Source organism: Protopterus annectens, chromosome 2.part0 (genome assembly GCF_019279795.1).
Source record: "Protopterus annectens isolate FY-2018-M chromosome 2.part0, PAN1.0, whole genome shotgun sequence".
Taxonomy (NCBI): Eukaryota; Metazoa; Chordata; order Ceratodontiformes; family Protopteridae; genus Protopterus; species Protopterus annectens.
In genome coordinates, this window is record NC_056728.1 from 71077934 (window position 1) to 71104698 (window position 26765).

General features: G+C 41.6%; 1 protein-coding gene across 1 annotated transcript in view; it reads left to right on the forward strand.

Annotated features, from left to right (window-relative positions):
• Positions 1-26765, forward strand: part of PCNT (pericentrin) — a gene marked incomplete in the record, with an annotated part of 2997294 nt that overhangs the window by 2261005 nt on the left and 709524 nt on the right. The window contains 1 exon segment of the mRNA XM_044060288.1: positions 382-555. Within this exon segment, the coding sequence (XP_043916223.1) occupies positions 382-555 (174 nt within the window).

A 26765-nucleotide genomic window follows, 5' to 3' on the forward strand; every position in this document is an offset into this window, starting at 1 on the left:
GATGATTAAAAGACAGCACAGAGGACCAGGTTGTAGTATAATATGCTAACCTTTTTGTTTCCTAAGTCCAGGACAATTTGTTTGTAGGGAATTGTACTACTATCTTTGAGATTATTTTTCATGTGCGTTGCTTGTTTCATGTAAAATGCAATTTCCATAGTGGTTGCAAGAATGAAGTACAATGAATATGTTGTTGATCCAGAATGCATCACATACTAAATGCTGTTGAAGAACTCTTGCGTTGACAGGTGATTTGCTGAGCCACAAAGGTCATTCAGGTTGGCATTCAGTGATTACTTTTTTCTCTGCAATGACTGTTCTTGTGTCTAAATAAAAGATAATCCAGCTTTATTTTTGTTTTACTTTGACTTTTTTCTTCAGTCTGCTTCAGATGCTGGCATAGACTGGAGAGGAGAGATGATTCTTGCTGTGCGGTCAGTGTTTGAAAAAGAAGAAAACTCCTTGCGTACAGGACTTCTTTCACAGCTTCACGGTCTTGAAACTGGTGATAACATGAGCCTTGTGGAGAGGATTGAAAAAATAATTGTGAAGCAGGTAATTGTCTTCCTTAAGGTGTCCTTATATTGACCTGTTTATCTTCTGATGATACTGTAATTCTGGATTTAGAACAATCTTCTGCATTTATTTGTCTGCATATACTTTGAAGGAAATCACAAAACAGTTTCAAATTTGAGTACACATTTTGATTTTTGGTAATATTATCAGTATTTTTGCCTTTTCTGTGTGCTGTTTTATTTTTATTAACATTAGCAATTGTGATGGCCCGACAGTACTAAAGTATGTGTTTCTACTTTAAGGCTGTGTCCTTTCCCTTTGGTGCTTAGACAGAGTACCAAGGTGTGCCTCTGCCAGTACAGAGAACTGAAGGGCCATTTGGAAAGAGAGGGTAAAGGGACTGGATTTCTGCTTTACGTCCTGGAAGTGGGTATTGTGCTGAGGTGACTAGTGAAAGAGACTAGCTGCTCAATAGTGATTGTTATCCAGCTCTGTAGATGGAGGACCCACCCAGTGATCACATCAGGCACGTCTGACTGCAGTTGGGTAAGAGAGTTGGAATAGATGCAGACAAACATTTGAATAGTTGACCAATGGCTAAATGGGTCAAACAAATATGAGGCTCTGTATGTCTTCCTTAATGAGCAGCCACAATACTGGAACCTTCTTGGAAAATCTCTGTCATGGTAAATGAGAGTGATAGTACAGTTATTGATTAGGCAGTTTAGAGACTTTATAGCTGAAAAGGGTCCTTCCTTAATCACTTAACTTGCATGGTTAAGGACTGAAAGAATGAATGAATAAACAAAGAAATACTTAGCTTTTTGAAGTTTCAGATGTGTAGTAGATATATGTAAGTTTTTATATTAAAGCTTCCTCACTCTGGCAATGAAAAATGACTGAGTACATGTTCTGCTGAGTCAGTTCTGATAAAGCTAGGATGCATTTTTGTTGTGTCATAGCCATGAAAAGGGAACCCAGTTACTTTAAATCCATATTGAGGCACATCTTCATGTGTTTTACAGGGTTATACTATATTATGAAGCAGGACCTTTGTCTGTTCATTTCTTCTGACAGCTGTTATTTTGTTTTCCTCATATCTTGTGAGAAGGGCCACCAACATTTTGAATGCAGCTATTTGGCCTCACCATATATGGCTTTCCAAGTTCTAACACTTGACTTGCATCCCACCTTGGTTCTTTGTTCATTGAATGCCTTCTAATAGTAGATTATTGGCTTCTGATGACCTGGTAATAGTGGCAATCATTTGTTTGGTCCTCTTGCATTTCATTGAATGAACTCAGAGTAGCAGCTGCTGATAATCATTTTTTACTGCTGCAGTGGTCTTAGGCTATTTGGGTTGTATCCTGCCCACGGAGCAACATCTGGTCAGGCTTCGAACAGCCTTGGCTCCTCCCACACCTCCACTATTGACTGCTGATTGGCATGTCCCTTTGACGGAAATCAACTGTCAAATTGTAGACAATGTCAGTACTTTCTTGCCACTTCAAGCAAAAACAGCTTTGAGTCTTCAAAGGAGCAGCAGTTGGCTACAGGCATCATTTCTGGCAGTAAAGGGGGATTATGGGGGAACAGTTCCACTCAGAAAATGTTGCCTTTTAAATATTTTTGATGTATTTTTAATTTTCAGTTTTGATAATGTCAAACGTTTCTTGTCAGAAATTGCTATTTTTAGAATTGAGCTTATTGTTGAATACTGAGACTGTTTTTGTGAGAAAAATGTATTGCCTTTGAGACATTTTAAACTAGGTGTAAAGATTTAAAGACTGGAAAGTGTTTCTACATGCTTAAAATGGTGTTTGAATGTTTTGGTGCCTGTGTACACCTTGTGACAACTTACCTTCATTATTTTACTGCTTGAAGGTGTTGTATTTAAGCATCAGAAAGTATATTTCGGGACTAGACATGTATTTTGTCTGTTGCTTGTGTACACTTTATTACAGCTTATCTTCATTTCTTGTTTTCTGTTAGAGCACTTTTTGTGAAAGGGATTTAAAACCCTGCCAGAATTCTGTGTACTACTAGTGTTTTTCTTTTGAATTTTGAGGGACTGTGTGGAGAAGTGTAAGAGTGTATGCTGCTTGTGTACACTTTATTTGACATCTTGCCTTCCAGTCAACTCATCCCACCATCTCTTACAGGCAGACAGGTTTTTCTTCAGCTACAACATGGATTCTTAGCAGTTATATTGCCGTTTGTTCTCCTGCTGTACCTAAACAAAAATGTAATAGGGACCCCTTGCCTACACAGTGGCCTCAAGACAGCACCTCAGTCACTGATGGGTGACACTGCAGTGGCTATTTGTTGTTCCTCTGAGGACTTCATGGCTTCTCCAGATTCCTCTGGTGTAGTCCCTTCTACCATGATGGACAGGGGATTTTCCATGACCTCTCTGACTGTTCCAATATCCAGTCTGGGCATTGGAGAACCATCTTCTTTGATTCTGGGAGTTTCACTGTGAGGCGCTTCTCAGCAGAGCTGGGGAAAAAGACCTCTTTGCCCCAGATGAAATTACATGGTTTCCTTCCAGAGATGTCCCTAGAAAAAAGAAATAGTTATAGATTGTTCCTCAAAAGACATTTTGTCTTCATAAGGCTGATTTTCTTACCTTAGCCAGGAGTGTATTACAGGTTTTCTATGCTGAATAGCACTTTGTGACAACTTACCAGCAGACTAAATAAGTTAGTACATTCCTGAAGAAAATGTGTTGGAGGGTTCTGACACAGACAGCAACAGGGCTTTTTCCTTTGACTGATTCTGGGGCCCAAAACTCTTATTCAGAGGAAGGTTAGTCCTCTCCAACTCCATTAGGAGTTTTCATTTTCTAAAACTAGTTCAAGGATGAATAATGTATTTTTGTGAGAACAAGTACATGTCTTGTAAACTGATGTTATATTATAATGTGGCAAGTGAATTTATCTCATTCTATACACATTCCTCTAATTATGCCAGTCTGAGTATATGTTAATTGCGACTTGCAGTAACCCTGACTCTGTCTTTAGTCCCCAGAAAAGACAAAACACTTATACCAACTTCCACCACTTATACCAACCCTTCCCGAGGATAAGAAGATAAGATATTGAACAGATTTCACAACAAAATTATATTTGCTTCAGTTTTTCCCTTTGGTAAGAGATTGTTTAAGACTCTTGTATACTAATACTGGTACAAGAGATTTAGCGTTAGAATTGCATAAACATACCTCCTTTCAAGCAGATTCTTTCCTACCCTATAAGTCATAGATTTCTCCTCAGGTTCTTCAACAGAGGCTTAATGTAGGACTTGTACTGCCAGTACATTTAGAACAAAGGGAAGAAGGCTTTTTCCAGATTGTTTTGTAGTTTCAAAGAATGAGCTTTCCTGGAGGCCAGTTGCAGAGATTTTCTTATTCAACCAGTTTGTAAAAATACCAAAATTCTAAAAAATGTTGACCCTTCTGAGTCTTACCAGTCATTCCTTATTTAGATAACTACTTGACCTTTGTAGAGTGTTTTGTCACATCATAATTCCTTAATGTGGGTGTCGTCCCTGTCCAACATAGATGACAAGCAGGCTGGTTATTTCATTTAGATGCTTTAATACATAGAAACACATCAGGATGGATAGCAGCATCATAAAATATAAACAACCTGATAGACTTTACATAAATACATGCTTGCATCTCAACAGCTTACTACAAAATGGCAGTCAGGCTTGCATGGGCTCAGTATTTAAACACTTGTGCAAGCCCTTGGATAGCTTCTTAAAAATACATACACACATTGATCTACATCCTCCCTCTTAAAAAGATTGCCCTTGGCAGAAAATAACATTGGAGTTAGGCATACATTATTATAGACATCAGAAACAAACACACAATGTTCATGTCCAAGTTGTCATGTATCTATTACATGGTCTGGGGATGCAACCAGATCTGGTAACATAACAATCTGAACTGAATTTAGCAGCAGGGAGAGTCTTTGGTGAATAACTAGTATCCGGAACTTCTGGATTCATCACAAGAATGGGAATATTCTCTGGAACGTCCTCTGGAACTGGAACACTGAACAACTCACTCTGAGGTAAAGTGTCTTTCTCACAGGCTGTGTGCTGTGGTATAGGAAAAGACACCAGCATCAAATGTTTCATATTCCACTAAACTCTACTGCTTGTAATTCCTCAATGTACAGCTCTGGGCAAAATTCTTCACGACTCCAGTGCAGTCATAACCTTTGGACGTCTGCATCCTTACCACTTTTACTTCTCTTAATAGATTGAGCGGTTTGCTGGTCTTATCGTAGTAGGACTTCTGGGTTAAATGCTCAATAGATTGGTTTTCACTGACCTTTTGTTCTTGGCACATGGAATCAACAATTGACTACTAACTGGTAATGTGGCTTTGACTGTTTCGACAGAAGTCTCTGAGCAGGTGAACCAAGATGTTTATCACGAGGAATATTTCTGAGATTCAAGAGATTCAGGAAAACATCACTATTGTCTCATTTTGACTTCTCGAGTAACTGTTTTGCACTTTGAACTGCATGTTCTGTCAAACTATTTGACTGCAGATACTCAGGGCTACTTGTGACATAAGTCAAATCCCACTCTTCGGCAAATCTTTTGAACTGTTGGTTTGTAAACTGTGTCCCATTGTCAGAGATAACTTTGTGCAGACTACCATAGACTGCAAAATGATGCTTCATCTTGGTAATGATAGTACTGGATGCTAGAATAGGAAGTAGGTCAATCTCAAGCCAATTTGAATAAGAGTCTACTAACACCAAATAATGTTGACCGTTCCACTCAAAAATATAAGTGGATACTGTCCACCAAGGTAGTTCAGGAATCTGGTTTAGCTTAAGTGGCTCCTCCTGTATTGTGGCTCAGTACTGTTACACACAGAACAAGATAAAAGTGCTCTCTCAATGTTTTGTGGCATAGAAGGCCAAAATAGTAGACCTCTTGCCCTTCTTTTGGTAGAGTCTGTTCTTGGGTGACCACAATGCAAGATAGTAATGTACTCTTGTTACAAGGACTTTGGAGCAGTTACTTTTGGACCTTCCATATTGATACTTTTGTCTGACAAAATCTCATCTCTATTGGAAAATAAGGTTGCACTTCTTGAGGTAAATTAGATTGCTTTGACGGCTGTCCTTGACTGATAAAGGGGTTGAGACTCTATAAAACTGGATCTGTGGCCGTGTGATGTCTCAGCTCACCAAGACGTGTGGAAGAAACATTTCTCATTTCCATGACTTCAGAATCAAGGTTCTCATTCTCATGCTGTTCAGTGGTGTGTCTAGGCAATCTGGATAATGCATCAGCTAGATAAAGAAGTTTGCCTTTCTTGTAGACAAGACTAAATTATACTAATGCAATCTCAACATCATACATTGCAGTCTGGCTGGAGCTGAATGCATAGGCTTTCTCAAGTTAGTGACTAAGTGTTGCTGTTTTTTTTCGATCTGGATATGTCTACCAGAAACATAATCGTGGAACTTTAAACATGCAAACACAATTGCCAAAAGCTCTTTCTCGATCTGAGCATACTGCATTTCATTTTGGGTAAGAGATCTCGATGCATAGGCAACAGGTTGACCCTCTTGTAGAATGACTACACCTAGGCCAAATGTCGATGCATCACATGAAAGGGTGACTGGCTTATGGACATCATAATGTGTGAGGGTTGGTGGACTGCTAATTCTTTGTTTCAGGATATCGCATACGCTTTGGTGTTGCTCTAACCAAGACCATGATATGAGTGGTGCTGAAAGTTGAATCAAGTCTGGAATGAACTTGCCTAGATAGTTAACCATGCCAATAAAACGTTGCAGGGCTTGAACTGGAGCGGTTATCTAAAGAATGGCTGTTTGCTTAGAAGGGTCTGGTTGTAGGCCTGAACTGGTAAATAAATGACCAACATAAGTAACCTCTTGTAGCCTGAATTTGCATTTCTGTGGATTGAGCTTAAGATTCACTTGACATACTCTTTCCTGAACTTTTGTGAAGTTTCTTTTATGCATAACTTCACTATTGCCTCCTATTAGTACTACTATAATAGCACAAGGATACCCAGAAAAAAGTTGCTCAATTGCATATTGAAAGACTTCACTTGCAGAATTTATTCCAGGTGGCATTCTTAAAAAATCTGTACCTTCCAGAGTATTGAACGTAGTTAGTAGTGATGATTTCTTGTCGAGCTGAATTTGCCAAAATGAAGTCTTTATATCTAAGATAGAAAAAAACACTGGCATTTGGCATCAGAGCTGCAACATCGACTGTGCACATGGGATGATGAGGTCTTTAGTGCTTTGTTCAAATGTCATGGATCAATACATATTCTGATGTCGTCTGAGCTTTTCTTACATGCTACCGCCATGGAAGATGCCCATACAGTAGGAGTAGATGAACCAACTGGGAAAATCGCACCTTGTCGCACCATTTTATCTAACTCAGCTTTGACTCTGTCCTACATAGCTATTAAAACTTTCCAAGCTGGCCTGTTAACTGGACTGACATCCTGGTCTAACTTCAAGGAGTACACAGCTGGAAGCTTCTCTAGTTTGTCTTTGAAAAGATCAGCATACGTAGAAAAAATGTAATGTGCGAATTTAGAGTAGTAGTATTTTAAGCTAACATGACAGACTTCCTTGTTAAATGAAAACAGTCGCATTTTCAAACTGTCTCCTTGTCCTAATAACGACTGGACGTGCCTCTTGGCCACATAAAATAATAAGTTGTTACATCTCCCAGCAGAGTAATATGAAAACACTACTGAGCCTTCATTCTGAATTTCTTCACCACCATAAACAACAAGCTTCACACACCTTGCCAAATCAAGTCTTTCACCATGACACACACTAGCAAATGTTGCTGCTGACATAACATTGCATTTTGGAACCTGTGTCAACTTTGAGCTCCGTTGGTTTGCCATTTATCCGAACAGTACAAAATACCTCATTCTTTGCCCATAAATCTACTGCATTGACTGTTTCATGAAGCACTGACACACCATCAACATAGAGCAGGGTTGCAGCTTTGTAATTGATCAACTCATTTCTTAAAATATTCCCTTTAATAAAAGAATGTGTGCCTTTTGATTTACAAAACCTTTTGAAATTATTCCATTTATTGTGTTTGTGGCATTGCTGACCAAAAGCTAAACATTTTTCCTTTTCAATTTTATGATTTCCACCACAATTACTTCAGTTGGCAAAGAAAACTGGGTAAGCTCACATCCTCACCTTTATGCTTGTTTGCTGACTCACTGTTATCCTTCACTGAGACTGTGCAAACTCTAGAATTTGCTTGAAAGCTCTGGGGTTTACCAGTGAATGCTGCAGTGGCTACGGTTGCTGCCATGTGCTTGGGCCTGCTTCTTTTAACCACTTGCTGTGTACTATTAACATGAGCTGCAGAGGTTACTGGAAGCATGCATCTCTCATTTGTAAGCATATTTGTGTGCTTTTCTGTGAGCTTGTATATCTGACAAATCTCAATGGCCTTATTGAAAGTTAAATCACTGTCATGATGCAAAATCTTTCTCATGGCATCATCCTTAATACCACAGACAAGTCTGTCTTGTATCAACTCATCACTTAAATCACCACATGTGGACATTTTAACTTTATTTCTCAAATTAGTTACATATGCTGCAAAAGTTTTCACCAGGCTTTTGATCCCTTGTATAAGATAAGTGCCTTTCCATTGTAACATTTGTCTGGGGGATACATATTTCTCTAAATTTATGTTTTAAGCACTCAAGGTCCTGCCTTGATGGTGCAACAATATGGTGATTTTCACATCTCCTGCAAAGATAGCAGGTGCATACACAAATGAACATTCCCTTTCAGTGGCTTCTGACCCGGCTAAATTAAGTAGAATAAATGCCTTTTTGCGGTCATCCTCATCAGAAAATGCAGCCTATATGAAGATGTACTCTTGCTCACACAATCTCCAGTTCTCTGCAATATTATTGTCAAGCACAAGTGCACTGGGTTTTAGAAATCCGTCTCCAGTGCCCACAAAATATGCACAAACACACTGAAAATATGGCTCTTGTAATTATGTACAAACTGTGCTGTGTGCTTGTAATAACATTTAAATGCGCAATAAACTCTTCAAAATACTCTGCTTTGTGAAATATGCTCTGAAATGGCTGTATTTTACAAAGCTGTACTGTAATATTGCACGTTATGCAGTTCTGATAACTGATATCTTTAATGCGAAAAAGATGTGCTTGGCAAAAATGCAGTTGTTTCCTCTTATTTTATTTATTTTATGTAATTTGGATTTTATTTCAAACATTTTCCGTAGTAATTCAAATATTTTTATCAATGTCTGACATATCGGTTAATTCGAATATTGTTTAGAGCATTCTGTATGCCTTGTTTTATATTTTGCAAATAAATTATTTGAGAAACTTTTAACATCCGAAATTCGTTTCTGATCTGTTTTTACGAATGATACTTTCAGTAGGGATGATTCATTCCTGTATATTCCTCCAATACGGTGGTGGTGCTGCGGTAGCGTTGTCGCCTCACAGTTAGACGTTGCCCGTTCGATTCTCAGAGCGTCTTCTGTGTGGCGACGTTCGTGAATGGGCGTTCCTTCGTTGAAGATTGTGCATTAGGCCCGGCAAGCCAGCACGTAAAAATCTACTGCCAGTCATTAGCGGACCGGAGTTCTGCTGTGGCAACCCATAAAGCATAAAGACACAACACCAACAACAACAAACCAGGTGCCTTTCGGAGGTAAACTGAAGAGTCTGGCTTCCATTCTGTCCCCATGTCCTTTTTAGACGTGCCTGTTTTGACACCATATCACTCATTTCTCTCTAACATAGATGACAAGTAGGCGGGGTATTTTGTTTAGATGCTTTAATACATTAGAAACACATCAGGATGGTTAGCAGTATTAACTGATAGACCTTGCATACATACATACATGCTTACATCTCAACAGCTTAGTACAAAATGGCAGTCAGGCTCGCATGTGCTCAGTATTTATACACTATACCTTTGGATAGCTTCTTAAAGGTACATGCACACATTGATCTACAGTGGGTTTCTTCATTCTTTACCAATCTTGGCTGCCAGATAAAATATTCAGAAATCGTACTTGACTCCATTACACATGATTATGGTTTTAGACTGCCTTCTAGATACATGTCTTCAAAGGCATTGAAAACACAGGAAAGATGAACTTCTATCTGGAGTCTTTCCACATCTTCAATCAATCTGAGACTCTAGACAGAGAACATCTCAGGATTTTGGGGTTCATGACTTGCATATTTTTCATGATTCCTCTTGCCAGGTTATGCATGAGAAAAAAAATCAGTGGTTTAAAAAAAAAAGAAAAAAAAATGCTGGCCAATTTTGGGCTTCATCAAGAAAGAAATGCATTGGGGGAGGTGATGTGATGGCTTGGTTTTTGCTTTGGGAGCAGTTTCTGTGGGGTTAAGTTGCAAGGCCTGTGGGGCAGTTCAGACAGACCAAAGCACATAAATGTCAAAGAACTGTTAGCTGGGATCCATGCTGTAGAATCTTTTCATGATCTATGGTCCCCAGGACCATTTCGGATGATTACAGATAATCCTACAGTGACGTGATACGCAAGTAGGAGAGTACCAGGTCTTATCCCCTACACCAGTACATTTATGGCTTTGAATTTCTTTCAAGAATATCCTAATATTAAGTTTTCGATTGTTTTGCCTGAGATTTGCCCATATAGACCATGACTCTTCTCTTTACTTCTTAAAACATCAGTTGCTGTTATTAAGCAAAAGCTAGGAAAGGCCATCTGGCTGCTTCCATCAAGAAAAAAAAAGTGACCCCTGGAGGAGTAATTCTTATGGGACTGCCAATGTTAGAGGAAAAAGAATAGCAATCACTTTGGGGATCTTTGAGGGAAAGACGTATTCTCTTTTCAGTTGGAACCCAGTAGGTGACCTGTCAGTAAAGGGCTCATAAGACTTTTTTCTTTTTTATCAGCAAGGGCATGAACAAAGGGGTTGATGACATTTTTTCTTAGCATTGTATGCTTCCTCCTTGCCTATACTAGTGGAACTGCTTCCAGAAGCCTTTGGCTTGGATGGACACACTGATACCACTAAGGCTGTTCTTTCCTTAAGAATTATAATTTTCTAAACAAGTTATAAGTGTGCAATTACTCTGAAGTCTCAATAGAACACATTTACAGTTCTTTGTTCCTGTTTCCTAATTTCAAGGAGATTCATCCAGCAGCTTTGTACCTCAAAAAGTATCAGCTTTCCTTGTAGTTTAATATATATATATATATATATATATATATATATATATATATATATATATGTCTGTGTGTATATATGTATCTGTGTGTGTATGTATATCTCTCTCTCTCTTTATATATATATATATATATATATATATATATATATATATATATATATATATATATATATAGTTGTAGTACACACCCATATGGCTCCATCCCATTGACTGAATGTGTTTAGTCAACCATTTATGATTGATTAAACAGCTGGTTGACAGGTGTCTGAGACTAAACAATTCCCAAGATTGAAGAATTTGCCCTTAGCCTGTGTTTGTGTGATCTCTGAGTTTGTATGTATAATTAAGGGGGGGGGGGCTGCAGAGGGGCTTGCCGTCCTGCAAAAACAATTGATCCAATATTGTCAGTCATCTCTTCTTGACTTGTGGGTCTACAGTTCCGATCCTCGGAACTGATCTGGCTGTTAAATAGCTCGTGTCAGCCAAAAAAATCTCTCAAGCTACAAGTCTACCCTAATGTCCCTCTTTACATTACCTCAGGTCTCGTTTGCCGCTCTTGCAGCAAGACGCGTCAGCTGACTCCCTTCTCGTAGCTAAGTAAAACTTTATATTTTTTGTCCTTTTTCTCTAACTGGTATTAATCTCTAAACTCCTTAGAACCCTTTATTTTTTTCTGGTCTACCCCTTAGTGTGAGTATGTGTGTTACCTTTCCCTTTACCATTGGTAATCTCCACTACCATCGTTGGTAGTTCCCTTCCCCCCTCTATCTTACCGCAAGGTAATCTTTCCTACCATCATTGCTGTAGTGCTTTCCTTTGTAGTGTGACTTTTTCTCCTCTTTTCTACTCTTTCTGCCTCTCCTGCATTTTTATTTAGGGCAATGGCAGAAAAGTCTAAACGCTCCACTACTGGCTTTAAACAATGTAAAGAGTGCAGCAGGAAAATGCCAAACCTGGATGGCCATGGTTGTTGTGTATATTGTTTGGGTGTATCCTACTGACTGTACAATCTGCCAGGGTTTCCGTAATAGAGCCCTGATAAAATGTAGAAATAAGGTTAGTCTCAAAGGGCTTCTTAAAGCCCCTTTTGAAGAAGCCTTGTCCAAGACTGATCAGTCTCCTCTGGCCTCTGGATGTTCATCGTGTTTCACTGTTGCAGTCATTACACTTGGGTTATCCTGCTGGCAGGCGACCCGCAGTCGGCCCGAGTTCCAAAGTCTTGGTTGGGTATCAGTTGCTGTCGCCTCTTCCCTGACGTCAGTGCGCCAGGGGTATAAAAGTTGCAACCGACGCCATTTTCTTCAGTCTTTCTTGCCATGCGGTGCCCGAAGCAAAAGCAGTTTGGCCAATTCCTGAGATTTTCGAAATTGAGTTTCAGAACCGAAGTCCTCAATAAAGCTAAGTACCCCGTTGGGGAAACTTTTTCTTGCTCCAGACCGATGTCAGTAAAAGTTAATAATTGTATTTCTTGTGGGAAGCAAATACCTCATAAGGACTTTCACTCTTACTGTATTCCTTGCCTAGGCCCTGACCACGACGTTACAAGTTGTCGGTTTTGTGCTAGATTCAATAAACGCACTATTAAACGTTGGTTTGATTTTGCTTTACATTATTTTGGCCGAAGGTTTAATTACATAATGCCATCGGAACAACCGACGACCGGAATTTATAAAAAGCGCAAAGACAAAGAAAAGGACAGGCATCCGAGGTCCAAAACCGATGATGAAGCCTCTTCAAGGCCAGTCACCGGTTCTCAGTGAAGCGCTTTCGCAGCCCCTGACACCCGCTACCTCAGAGCCACAAGCCGTAACAGACAGCCATGTGGAGACACAGAGGCCTGTGGAAAACTCAAGGTATTGGGCCTACGGAAATTAATCCCTCAGATGGGTCCGGAGTCGCTGAGCTTGCATCGGCTTCGGAGGGTGTTTTCAGACCTTCACAGCTTACAATTAAGCCCACTACATCAGCCAAGGCAAAGTCAAAAACACCATTAAAGACAAGGAAGCAAGTACAGCATTCTCCTGAACAGTCATCCATGCCAAAGAAACAGATGCTTAAAATAGTCGAAGACCTAATTACTTTAATCAGAGGTTCCCATCCCCCTCCTGACAAAAGGCCTAGGCAAGACACTGACTATGATTCCTCTGACCAGGTTTCCATTTCCTCTGATTCCTCTTCTGATCAGGAATATTCTCTCCCTCCCTATGAGGACTCTGATGCAGAAGAGTCTATACCTTCAGCCTTCTCTGCCTGAGGATTATTCTTTTGGAGAATCCCTGCACACCATGAGGGAGCATTTCCATTGGGAGAGCCAGGATTATTCAGAATCCAAGAAAAGGCTCTGAGACTTCCTTTTATTGCCTCAGCACAGGCCCCTGGCTATCCCCCCTGTGCTTGATATTGTTTTCTCTGAATCCAGTCTGTCTCCTGATTCTTTACCCCCTGCACCAGTCAAGCCAGACAAATTCTACAGGGTCCCAGACTCTCATAAATTTCTTTACAAAAACCCCGCTGCAGACCCAGAAACAATTTCCCAGGGTCCTAAAGGGGTTAAGGCTTCCACTGCTAAAAATCCTGTCCCCTCTGATAGGGATTCCAGAGCTCTGGACAGATGGGGGGAAAAAGTTTACACTTTTGCTACTTTAGCTGTAAGGGCTTTAAATTGCCAGTTTCACATGCTTAAATATCAACAGTACCTCATGTCATTGTTAAAACAGAAAATGGTTTTAAATTCAGAAAGTCCTGACAGTAAGGAAATGCAGGATTTATTGCATGCAATTGAACAAGTGGGAAAGCATACTCTGCAATGTGGTTTTGATTCATTAGAGGCTTCTTGTAGAGCCGCAGTTACAGGCTCTGTTATTCAAAGGCATGCTTGGTTGAAAGAACAAAGTTTACCTGACCATGTTAAAGTAAAATTATTGGATGCTCCATTACAGCATGATACTTTGTTTGGTGTTAAGGCAGAAGAGGTGTTAAAGAAAATGGAGGATAAAGCAAAATCAATGCAAACAGTGAAGGATTTCTTACAGGTTCAACCTCCTAGATTTAGCAGAAACTGGCCTTCAAAAAATTGGTCCTTCCCAGTGTCAGACAGGCCACAAAGAGACAGATACAGATGCCCAAGAGGCAGATCTCAGCCCCAAGGCTCCTACAGACCTAAACTATGGGGTGCTTCAACCCCCAAAGAAGGGGAAGACAAATCACAACCTTATAGGAAACAGTGCCAATGACTTCCCTCTACAAATGCCAAGCACTTACCTTTTGGCAGCAGCCTAGGGGGAAAGCTAGCACGTTTCACCAAAAATTAGCACATGATCACCCAGGACCAATGGGTGCTGAATATTGTTTCTCAGGGTTACAGGTTCCACTTCCACACGCTTCCAAAATCAAAAGGTATGCCAGACCTGCCATAAAACCAATGGGCAGAGGCGCAAAAACAGATTGCTGCTCTTATGGACATGGGAGCTATTCAAAGAGTTCCACAGCAAGAACAGGGCAAGGATTTTACTCAAGACTTTTCTTAGTACCCAGAAAGGACAAAGCCTGGAGACCAATACTGGACCTGTCAATCCTAATTACTTTCCTGGATGTTCCAAAATTCAAAATGTTAACACTACAGCAACTTCTGCCCATGCTGGGCAAGAAGGCTTGGCTAGTTACTTAGGACCTCCAGGAGGCATACCTGCATGTCCCAATCAGACAGTCTTGCAGAAGATACCTCAGATTCATAGCAGGCTCAATGCATTACCAATTCTCTGCACTGCCCTTTGGCTTATCTACTGCGCCCAGGGTCTTCACAAAATGCCTGGCACCAGTAATTGCATTTTGCAGACAAAAAGGAATTCAAATATGTCCCTACTTAGATGACTGCCTTAGTCAAGCAGAGAGTAAGGACATTCTTCTAAAGCATCTGGCGTTTGTAAAAAGATTAATAATTTGCCTAAGGTACACAGTAAACAAAAAGAAGTCAAAACTAGTGCCCTCTCAAGAGATAATATTCCTGGGTGCAAGCTTAAATACAACTGCCCAGATGGCTTATCTCACGCCAGACAAACAAAGGCAACTGACTCATTACTTTCAAATGATGGCAACAAAGACCCAGCTCCCTGCAAGAAAAATAATGCAGGCCCTGGGCTTCATGTCATCCTGCATTCTACTAATTCCATATGCAAAACTGCATATGAGGAAACGACAATGGTACCTAAAAAGTGTGTGGACTCAGCATTGTCACAGCCTGGAGACTATCATAACCTTAATTCCCTGCCTACAACAGGAGTTTCGATGGTGGTCCCAGGCCTGTCACCACAACAAGGGACAGACTTTCACCTTACCCACAGCCAGGCAGACAATAACAACAGATGCATCGGATTATGCCTGGGGGGGGCACATATGGCAGGAAAATGTATTCAGGGCACTTGGCCCAAGGAACAAATGCATCTTCACATCAATCAAAAAGAGATGCTAGCTGTACAGAATGCCCGGACAGCTGTCAAGGACCTACTACATCCAGGACAACTATTAATAAAGATGGACAGTATCACAGTTATGTGGTACATAAACAAGCAAGGGGGCACACATTCCTACCCCCTATGCAGGCAAGCCATGACTTTGTGGAACACAGCACTGATCTATCAAGTACATCTGCAGGCACAATTCCTGCCAGGAACAAAAAATACACTGGCAGACGAACTAAGCAGAAATCTCATGGATCCTCACGAATGGAAACTAAATCCACAAGTGTTCAGCATGATAACGAGGAAATGGGGATGCCCAGACATAGATCTTTTTGACTCCCCTCACAATTACCAAATACAGAAATTCTGCACAAGAACTTATCACTCTCAAGCATGGAATATGGATGCTCTGCATTCAGCTGGAAAGGCCTGACAGTCTATGTCTTCCCTCCGATGCCTCTTCTTACCAAGGTACTCCTAAAAGTCAGACAAGAAAGGCCAAAAATGATCCTGATTGCCCCAGACTGGCCACGCCAGCACTGGTACCCAATCCTAAAGAGCTTGTCTCAAGGCCCAGCTTGGCTTCTACCTCAAATTCCTCATCTTCTGACAACAAAACAATCAGATTCTGCACAGTCAACTCAGAACCTTAAATCTGGCAGCATGGCAGATAATGTAGCCATTCAGACTGCACCTCTCTCTAAAGCTGTTATGGATGTCATTTTAGAAGCCAGGAGGCCCACCACTAGGAAATCTTATGCAGAAAAATGGAAGAGATTCTGTGCTTGGAACCAGGCACAAGGGCTCGAACCTCTTGTCCTTGATATACCTCAGATTTTACAATACCTAACTGAGATGCTGGACAAAGGCCTATCTTTCTCATCTATTAAAATCCATGCCTCTGCCATTTCAGCTTATTACAATACGGAACCTCCTATTTTTTTCACATCCTCTACTACGACAGTACCTCAGAGGGGCAAAAAATATAAGACCCCCAAGGAGAGCACCAGTACCAACTTGGGATCTCAATTTTGTTTTAGAAACATTCACACTGCCTCCTTTTGAACCAGCCAGCACAGCTGATCTAAAATTCTTATAATGGAAAACTGCTCTGCTCCTAGCAATAACTTCAGCAAGAAGAGTCTCAGAGTTGCAGGCATTAATGGCTGTGGAACCTTTCATCCTTTTTCATCAGGACAGGGTTTCTCTTAGGACAAACCCAACATTCATGCCAGAAGTGGTCTCCAATGTGGCCTTAAACCAAACCATTCATTTACCTACTTTCTAGCCAAATCCCCAAAATAAATGGGAGAGACATCTGCACGCTTTGGATATACACAGACAGCTATGATTCTACTTGGACAAAACAAATGCTTTCAGAAAAACTGAGCAACTGTTTGTAGCCTATGCTGCAGGATCACAAGGAAAGCCTATTACAAAGCAGACAGTCTCAAAATGGATAGGACACTGCATCCGCTTCTGTTATGCATAACATGGCAAATCAGTACCTAAGGGCATTAGGCCTCATTCTACCAGAGCAGCAGCCACTTCAGCAGCTTTTCTCAGAGTAATACCAACAAAAGACATCTTAGAAGCTGCAACCAGGAGCTCAGTGCACACTTTCACCAAGCACTACCACTTATCTCTCTACTCTAAATCCAGAGCAGGCTTTGCCACTGCAGTTCTGCAGGGCCTGGTAGCCTCTCCAAATCTGATTTAGACCCAGCCACCCAACCTCAGCTTTGGGATTCTACTCAAGTGTAATGACTGCAACAGTAAAACATGATGAACATAGTACAGTTGTGTACCTACCATAAATGTAGATGTTAGAGTGTATTCACTGTTGCAGTCCAGGTTACCCGCCCACCATCCCCCATTTCATTGCTGGGACTTTTCTGTACTTCTCAGCTCTGTACAACCTATGTGGTGTATTTGCTTGTAGATGAAGGAAATGTTTATAGTAATATATGCATGTATTTTGGCATACTTTTATCTTTCCAGCCTTCCTATCTGGGAGCACCTGACATCTGGGGCAAGAAAAACTGAAGAAAATGGCATCGGTTGCAATTTTTATACCCCTGGCGCACTGACGTCAGGAAAGAGGCAACAGCAACCAACGCCGGACCAAGACTTTGGAACTCGGGCCGACTGCGGGTCACCTGCCAGCAGGATAACCCAAGTGTAATGACTGCAACAGTGAATACACTCGAACATCTACATTTATGGTAGGTACACAGCTGTACTTTGCAAAGCTTCCCATTCATGCCGTCATGTCCCTTGGCACCAGCCGTTAAAAAGCACAAGCATGCATCTGCAAGTTCCTCTTCGGAATTGAAATCTAAGGTTCCGAAACTTTCAGAATGGACTGAATCTTCAGCACCATTACCCTTACCAGTGCCATTGACCACGACGTCTACTCAAACTATGACTCCTACCACTTCCACTTTGGCCACAGTTCCGACACCGGCACCGATTGTCAATGCTGCCATGTTGGCGCTGATATCTTCCACAGCTCCACAGACAGTGCCGGAGACTGACATTTCTACTCAGCCCAGGACCATGTATTCCTCCTTCATTGATCCCTCCCTTAGACAACTCCCTAGCCCCTTTCCAGAAAGACTGAAGGCTCCTCCTGGATTGTCTGTTTGCTCCACCAGAAGTCTATCAGAGGTTGATATAGTAAGGTTGGTGGATCAGATCCTGACAGCCAGGGGTCTTCCCTCATTTTCTCAGCCCCTTCTCCCCTCTGGTGCAGGGGGTTTCTCTCCCATGACCCCATCATACTGTCCTTCTCTGACCTCTTCACAGGCTTTAGAGCTCTTGACTCCAACTTCCCAGGTTCCAGTAACTTAGTCACTGATAACCGTTGTGTCTATGACACCAGGTACAGTTCTGATGCCCTTGGTGCATTCAGGACTGTGGTTTTGCTGTCGGGCCCGAGAAGTTCGAGTCAGCTCTGATTTTTTTTCTGTGGAGCCAGCCTTGTCTCTTCGGGCTGTGCTGACAGAGGACCTGTCCTCTGTTCTGGTTTGTCAGGTGGGTCTTTTGGAGAGGGGTGTGACCCCATTTTCGAGTTTGTCTGTCTCTATTCCAGGTTCCCAACCCTCCTCAGGGGTTCCTGCCTTTCAAGCCATGGAAAGAGCCTTGGCCACTGCCTCATCTCAGGTCGCTCCTGTGTTACCGGACTTTTACCCTTTGATCCCAGGTTTATCTGTTCTTCCATCAACCTCTATCCCTGGACAGTGAACACCAAGGTCGCAAGACTTATCTACTAAAGGTGTACCCTCTTGTGACTCATCTTCAATTGCTCCCACTGAAGAGCCGCCTCAGAAGAGATTGTGTAAGAGGAAACAGCTTGATTCTCCTGAAGAATTTGTCACAGAAGACATGGATTTCAGTGAGGGGGAGGGTTCCCATGGTCACCCCTGGAAGACATCTCCTTTGGAGACATTCTTGAGATCCTAAAACAAAGGGGTGATTGCAAGCCCAAATACCCTTCCTATGAGGAATCCGTGTACCTGCAGGCCTTTGGTGCTCGCCTGTCTACCTCCTGGGTGACCCTGCCCACTGATGACCTAATTGTTGATCGCTTAGGGAGCTTGGAAGGCTCCTGATTCTGTAGAACCTGTCCCTCGGAGCCTGACAAAATATTTTCCACTCCATATTGGGTATATGGCTTAGTAGTTGAGGCCATGGTGATAACGGCTGCCACCAAGAAAGAACTAGCCAAGGAAATATCTACTGTACATCTCTCTAACGGAGAGTCCAGGGTGATGGACAGATTTGGGAAGTGGGTCTATGCATCATTGACCTTTTCCATCAGGTGATTGAACTTTTTGGCACACTTTACTAGACTTCAGAGAGATCTGGTCAGGGAGCTATCAGATACCCTGGCAGGAGGAGTGGCTGAGGGGATTCAAAAGAAGGTGGCGTCCCAGTTGGCTACCGTGGAGTCTATTTTGAACTCATCCTTGAGGCTCATTGCGCATGCAGCCGAAGGGGCGACTAGGTCAGCAGGTTCAGGTGTTGCTATTCGATTATACACTTGGATGCATCTGTGTGAGTTTGCTGAAACATTCAAGTATTTCTTCGTCAGTGCTCCCTTTGATAGATCCTAATTGTTTGGGCTCAAAGTTAAGGAAACTCTGTCTAGGTGTGAAAAGGATGGAAAGACTGTGTCTGCTGTCGGCATACATTTTTTCACTCCTGAATGATCCTACTCCAGAAATCAGAGGAGTGGCAAAATGTGGTTCAAGAAGTCCCAGAAGCCTTTCCAGGACACACGTGGTGCAGACCCCCCTCTGGGAAGAGGGGGGAGTTACAATGGAGGACCGCCGTCCTAGAGGCAGGCGTGATCAACAAAATCAGGCTTCCAGGGAGTCCTCCTCTGGTCAACCCTATCAGCGCTTCTGAAAGGGGGGCCTGATTGCTTGCCTCTGGAGGCAGTCAATGGACGATTCTGCTTGCACCCAACCACCTGACGACGCATAACTACTGATGCCTAGGTACTAAGGGTTATTTCCAGAGGTTATTCAGTCTCCTTCACCCTTTACCCAAGAACCCAAGCAAGACTCCCCGATGTTCCACCCAGTCAGAAGGATCAAGCAGTATTAGAAATACAAAAGCTGCTAGAAAAAAGAATCATACAAGAAGTAACACCAGACCAGTTAGGATCCAGATTTTACTCAAGATTCTTTTTAGTGCCAAAGAAAACAGGGGACTGGAGACTAATTTTGAATCTCTGCATTCTAAACAAATTTGTCCAACAGTCAAAATTCCAGATGGACACAGTTCAGTCAATACATCCCTTCTTAGAGGAAAATGATTGGATGTGCTCTATTGATTTTCAAGAAGCATATTACCACATAAAGATGGACAAACGCTTAAGAATGTTTCTCCACTTACGGCTAGGAGCCAGTCTTTACCAATTCAGATTGCTGCCCTTTGGTCTCACCACAGCCCCCAGGGTGTTCATCAAATGCATGTCAGTGGTTACAGCACATTTGAGGCTGCATGATTTCCGGGTGTTTCCTCAGGTAGACAACTGTTTCCTCACCGATTCCACCAGGCATATACTTCTACAAACAACACTTCATTCTGGACCTCTCTCAACAGCTGGGCATCATGGTCAGTTTCGAGGTCTCAACTAACCTCTTCTCAAGATATGGAATTCATCAGAGCTCATCTCAACACTGTGGCTTGTGTGGCACCCCTTCCCATCCACAGGTTGCAGAAAGTACAATCGTAGGTTCACCCTTTTCTTCTTTCAAGCAAAATACCAGCTCATCAAGTTCTGCAAGTATTGGGGTCTATGACAGCAGCGATCATGTTAGTCCCACTGGCAAGATTTCACATGAGATTTCTTCAATGGCTGCTTGTGAGCCAATGGTCTATTCTAACCCACCCCATGAATCACCTATTTTTTCTGTCCATCCGATGCAAAAACAACCTATCCTGGTGGATGCAGTCCATGGAGATTTTTCTAAGCCGTTCTTTTGTCCTCCCTCAGCCCAAGGCCATAATGACCAAGGATGCTTCCCAGATGAGGTTGGGGGCCATTATCTGGGGAAGACAGTCCAAGGCATTTAGTTCCCCACTGAGGCCAGTCTGCATATCACTGTTCTGGAGGTCAGGACAGTGCTTCTAGCGTTGCAAGCATTTCATTTTGCCTTACCTCAAAGGATGATAGCTATTCAGTCAGACAACATGACCGTAGTCTGGTACATCAACAAACAGGGGGAACCAAGTCTTACTTGCTGTATCGAGAAACCCTTCGAGTGTGCAATGGGTATAACTTCCAACTGCTTTCTGATAGCAACGCACATCCTGAGGAGTTCAAACGTGATTGTGGACAAACTGAGCGAGTATATCCTCATGCCTCATGAATGGTCTTTAAACCCCAGAGTGGCAAAGATCTTTCTTTGCTGGGGCCAGCCTTGCTGCAACCTGTTCGCTTCACCACTGAACAGCAAGTGCAGAAGCTACGTTGCCCTAATTCCCCTCGAGGAGCCCCCAGAGATTCTATTCTCCTCGATTGACCCCTGGGTCTTCTTTATGCCTTTCCTCCTTTCCCTCTTTTCTCAAGAAAGCAGATTGGTTGGGAACCAAAGTAATCCTCATTGCACCTTACTGGCCTCGACAGATATGGTTTTGCTTCCGTTGGCCTCATCTACTTCGCTGTCCGTGGATTCTGGACCCAGTTCCAAACCTTCTGTCCCATCCTCTGGGACTAGTGCACCCCACTCTATATACCCTCAAGCTGACTGCTTGATTTCTCCAGTTCCGTTAGTCACCAGGCATAATGACATCATATCTCCTGTACAACATATTTTGTTGGCGTCCTATAAACCATCCACTAGGAATCTCTATTGTAATAAATGGAAATGATTTTCTATCTGGGCTTCTGATAATGGTCTGGATTTTTTTTCAGCACCAGTAGAAAAAGTTCTAGAGTTTCTAGTTACGATCTTTGGTAAAGGAGCTTCTGTTTCCACTATTAAAGTTATCATAGCAACTGTTTCAAATTTTCATAATGGTTTCGGTGATCAGCCCTTAATCTCCCACAGGCTTTGTAAGGTTTTTCTTAAGGTCACCATTCATCTAAAACCTCCATTCAGGGATCCTCTACCACCATGGAACTTGACTGTTGTATTACAGTCTTAAATTTCCTCTATTTGAACCTACAGCTACCTGTGACTTAGAATTTCTTTCTTGGAAATCTTTGCTTCTTATAGCTGTCACCTCGGCGAGACAAGTCTCCGAATTACAGGCTCTATGTTCTAAAGCCCCTTATCTAGTTTTCCAAAAAGTGTCTTACTCAGAACAAACCTGTCCTTTCTTCCTAAAGTGATTTAAGAGACCAGTATCAGTCAATCTATAGACTTGCATGTATTCTTGCCAAATTTTTCTAATAAAGGTGAATACTGTTTGCACTTTCTGGACGTGCACAGGCAGTTACGTTTTTATCTTTACAGAACTAGGCATTTTAGACAATCAGAACAGTTATTTGCGTCTTTTGCAAGCGCAACCTTGGTCAAATTTGTTTCTAAGGTTATTCTATCAAGATGGTTAAGGGACTGCATTTCCTTTATTTACATGAAAAAGACTCCCTGTGCCAGTGAAGGCACATTCTACCAGATGTATGGCGACTTCAGCTGTTTTTCATTCTGAAGCTTCCATGTCAGAAATTTGTGCAGCTGCAACATTGGCTAGCAGCTGCAACATTGGCTACTCCACATACTTTTATTACTCATTAGAAATTGGAAATGGTCTCCATGGGGAGAGCCTCCCTTGGTTCTGTGGTTCCCAGGAATGTTCTAACATAGGGCCACCCAGGATCTAAAGTAGCTGGGGACTCTGTTCTACAAGTCAAGAATAGATGAAGATTGACAACATCAGATAAAGAAGTTATGACTTACCATAATGTTCCATCTGTGGTGGTGGTGTTCATCTTTCTTGCGTCCCACCTCACCTGCCCCCTCCTATAGAGTTCTGGTGGAGTGACATGCTGTCCTGGGTTTCTTTGTTAGGATGCACCTTGGACATGGCTTCTGGCTTGAGTTAGGGCATTTTCTTTTTTAAGCTTGCAAACTTGATCTGAGGTAATATAGAGAGGGGCATTGTGGGTAGACTTGTAGCTCAAGAGATTCTTTTGGCTGATGCGAGCTATTTAATGGCTGGATGGGTTCCGAGGAATGGAACAGTAGACTCTCATAAGTCAAGAATAGATGAAGATCGACAACACAGATGGAACTTTATGATAAGTAATGACTTCTTTTTTTTTTGTTTGTTTTTTTGCATGTGCTGAGGCTGTTTCTTGGTGGAGTTGCTTGTCGACGTACACAATTTTGATTTAAAGACATTGATAAGTAGCATGTCAACAGTGTTCAATGTATAATACACCCATATATGTCGACGCACGCATGTTCTATCTATTAATTTTTTTATAAATGTGTGTGTGTGGGGGGGGGGCATGTCTTGGTAATCCTTTGACGTTTCATAGTAAAACCATAACAATATTATACTTTAACAATGAGACACACAATGCACCTAAGAATAGTTTAATATCATACTGTAGATAGTAGTACCATATTGGCTTGCTCAGTATGAGGTGTTTTGATGGTGAGATCTTTCCACTGACAGAAAAATATTTGTGTTTTTTGCTTGTAATACCAACTTGGTATAGAAATATTCCAGACAAGTATTGCATTCTGTGCAGTGAAATGAAGTCTAATATTCACTTTTAATAGTAAGAATATAAAGTGACTTTGTAGACTGTTATGTGTCCAGCAAACCCTTTAACAGTTAGGAACTATTCCAAAGCAAACTACATCATATTAAGTGATAGTTTATCAAAATGCATTGACCCTCCCAACTGCCAAGTCTATAACTTAAGCAAAATTGTTCACAAAGACCCTGTACAACCATGTTAATGACTGTGTAGAGGCTGCTGTACCCAGTAAAAGTAAGCCCTAAACAAACTGTAAAAACACATCTCACTAGTAGAACCCTAACCTTTAACAGGGTATGTAACAGAAAGAAAAAAGGCATGGCTAAAATCAGGAAGAGCAACTCTCATAATAATAGGAACTCTAATTAAACTAAACAGGAAACTAAGAGAACTAATTAAGACCAACACAGCCAATTACATGGTCAGGATAGCCTCACAGGCTAAAGAGAACCACAAAGCTTTATTCAACTATATCCAAAACCTCAAAGGTAGCACACATCAGTGTGCTGAACTGGTGGTCAGTGGTACCACTTTTACTGAGCAGGACAACATAGCGAATTTGCTGTCTGGCAACTTCATCTCAAACTTCAACCCCCACTCACTCCTGCTTTCCTCCATGAAATACCTACTAGCATTATTACCCCCCCCCCCCCAACTCTTAACAGGGAACAAGTCCTGGCAGCACTTATTAAGGCCTTAGTGGACCCTGACACTATCCCGGGATGCCTCCAAAATAGCTGGAAACTTGACCTTTCAGGACCACCTAAGTCACTTTTCAACTATAGCTTCAAAACAGACATTGTACCACAAGAATGGAGGACTCCAACATTTATCCCTCTAAACAAGATTAGAGCATCAAACGACCCCAGAAACTACAGCCCTGTTAGTCTGACTATTCTAATATTCAAAGCCATGGAACAAGTTGTCATGGAAATGATCAAGAAAGATATAGGCAGCCTTCAAACATGAGGGCCAACCCAGTTTGGCTTTGTCAAAAGAAAATCGTGCCTACTAAATCTGTTGGATGTATTTGAGAAGGTCACCAAGGCAGTGGATGAGGGGACTTGACTAAGGTGTTTGATACAACACCTCATTCTGGTATAGTTTTCAAACTCCCTGAACTGGGCATGAACCCCTAAATAACTCACTGGTTTGCCAGATAGCTCACAGACAGAACTCAGGAAATCAAGGTTGGTGATACTATCTCCACTGTGCAGTCACCAGCAGGGTTACCTCAGGGCTCCATGCTGAGACTGCTTCTGTTTGGCATCCACTTCTCTGAGTTAAAGGCTAGTGTCACAGGCCTTTAACTGTCCCATGTTCACAGATGACTACATGTCATAGATTCCTCCCATGACACACACACCTTACAAAAGGGTCTAACACACACAGATGACTGGTACCAAAGTCACAGACTGAAACTCTATGACAAGAAATGCATTATAATGCGTTTTGAGAAAAGTGTCACCTTGGCTAATTACTCCATCGGTAAGACACCCCCTAAGAGTTGACCCAGTAGTCAGGGTTCGAAGAACATATCTAGACAGTAATGTGGCCTTTGTCCAACATCTGGCCAAGGTAGTAAGAAAATCATTCTATGTCACCCAACTTTTAAGAAAGGGCATGGCATACATGTCCAAGGAGGTCATATTGCCACTTTTTGATCCTTATCAGACTCATAATTGAGTATAATGCCTCCTGTGGCATGTACCTGACCAAGTATATGCAATAGTTGGAACGCCTGTAAAGGTTCCTTACCAGGAGAGGCCAGCGTATAAACACATTGGCCTCCATGGATTTACTTAAAGCCGTATCTCTATACTCTTGTCTACTACAGGTTACTGAGAAGTGACGTATGCCTGGCATATAAGGTGTTCTTGGATTTGGCTCTGATGGACCATTTGCACCTCCACAAAATAAGCAGCATCGAAACTGCTAGATCCAAGGATTTAAATTTTGCTTCTGACATAAATAAGACATACTGGTGAGACAGATGTGTCTCAGAGGATCTCCATCCCTGTGAAGCAGAGTCCATCCCTAACCTTTTTTAAGCGTAACCTTAATCAATGGATGAGAAATCAGAAATTCACCAAAAGAAAACGAATGAATAGAAAACGCTCACTTTATTAACAGAAATAATAAAGCTTTCGGGAAATAACCCTTCTTCAGTACTGAATACTGAAGAAAGGTTATTTCCCAAAAGCTTTATTATTTCTGTTAATAAAGTGAGTGTTTTATATTTATTCATTTTCTTATGTTAAGTTATGGTTATAACGTTTAATAGAACTGAACTACAGGTGATCTGTATCTCGTGATAGAAATCAGAAATTCACCCCAATTCACCCCAGGTCTGGCCCCCATGGATCTGGACAGAGGCAGACAGTAATGCCCAAACTAACATACAACCTCCACACACACACACACACACACACACACACACACAATGTCTAGAAACTTCCTGTCTAACATACCCAGGTGCAGTAAATTCTCATAATATATAGGGACACATTTGAGTTTGATTATATGGCTAGGCTTATAAAGGCGCTGGTGGTTGTTAGTCTAGTATATAACTATAAACTATAACAATACTGCAGAATATTGCTTCTTCCTAGGGGTGTTTAGACCAACATTAAAATTAAAGAAAAATATAGGTAGTCTGCAGAAAAAACATACAGCTAAATAAAGGTCTGGAATCTGATGAATTTAAAGGGCAGGCCATAGGCAGTGCTGAGCATGTTTTTTGACTGGTACCACTCAGGTTCCTCCAGCCACTTCCTGGAGTGAGGTCTGGGAAGGTTCCCTTTATCTCTCTAATAGCTATATTATTTTAAGGAAAACAAGAGATAGGGCAGCCAAAATGCTTTCCAGCTCTAGTACTAAGCAAAACACTTTACAGATTATTCACTTTTTTTTAAACACAAGGATGCTCCTTTTTCTTGGATGTTTGTTTGTTCCCTGAAAGAAGACTCTCCTTTTTCTGGGATGTTTGTTTGTTCCCTAACATCCAAGTTGGGTACTAATACTCCACTGATTTTTGGCTTCGGATATTTTCTTGCTTCTTTTATGACAGTTTTAGCAAGGGCTTGATGTCAGATAGATGCATGAACAGAGCACAGTCTTGTTTATTACAGAATGGGTGTAGGTATCTCAGATGTTAGAGGTGCAGATTTCAGTAGGGTGGGTATCAGTCTCCAGGTGTCAGAGGCACCCCTTGAATACAGACTACAAATGTGTATCTCAAGAGCAATTTGATGTGGCAGAAAAGGTTGCATTCACTTTTCATTAAAGTGAAAG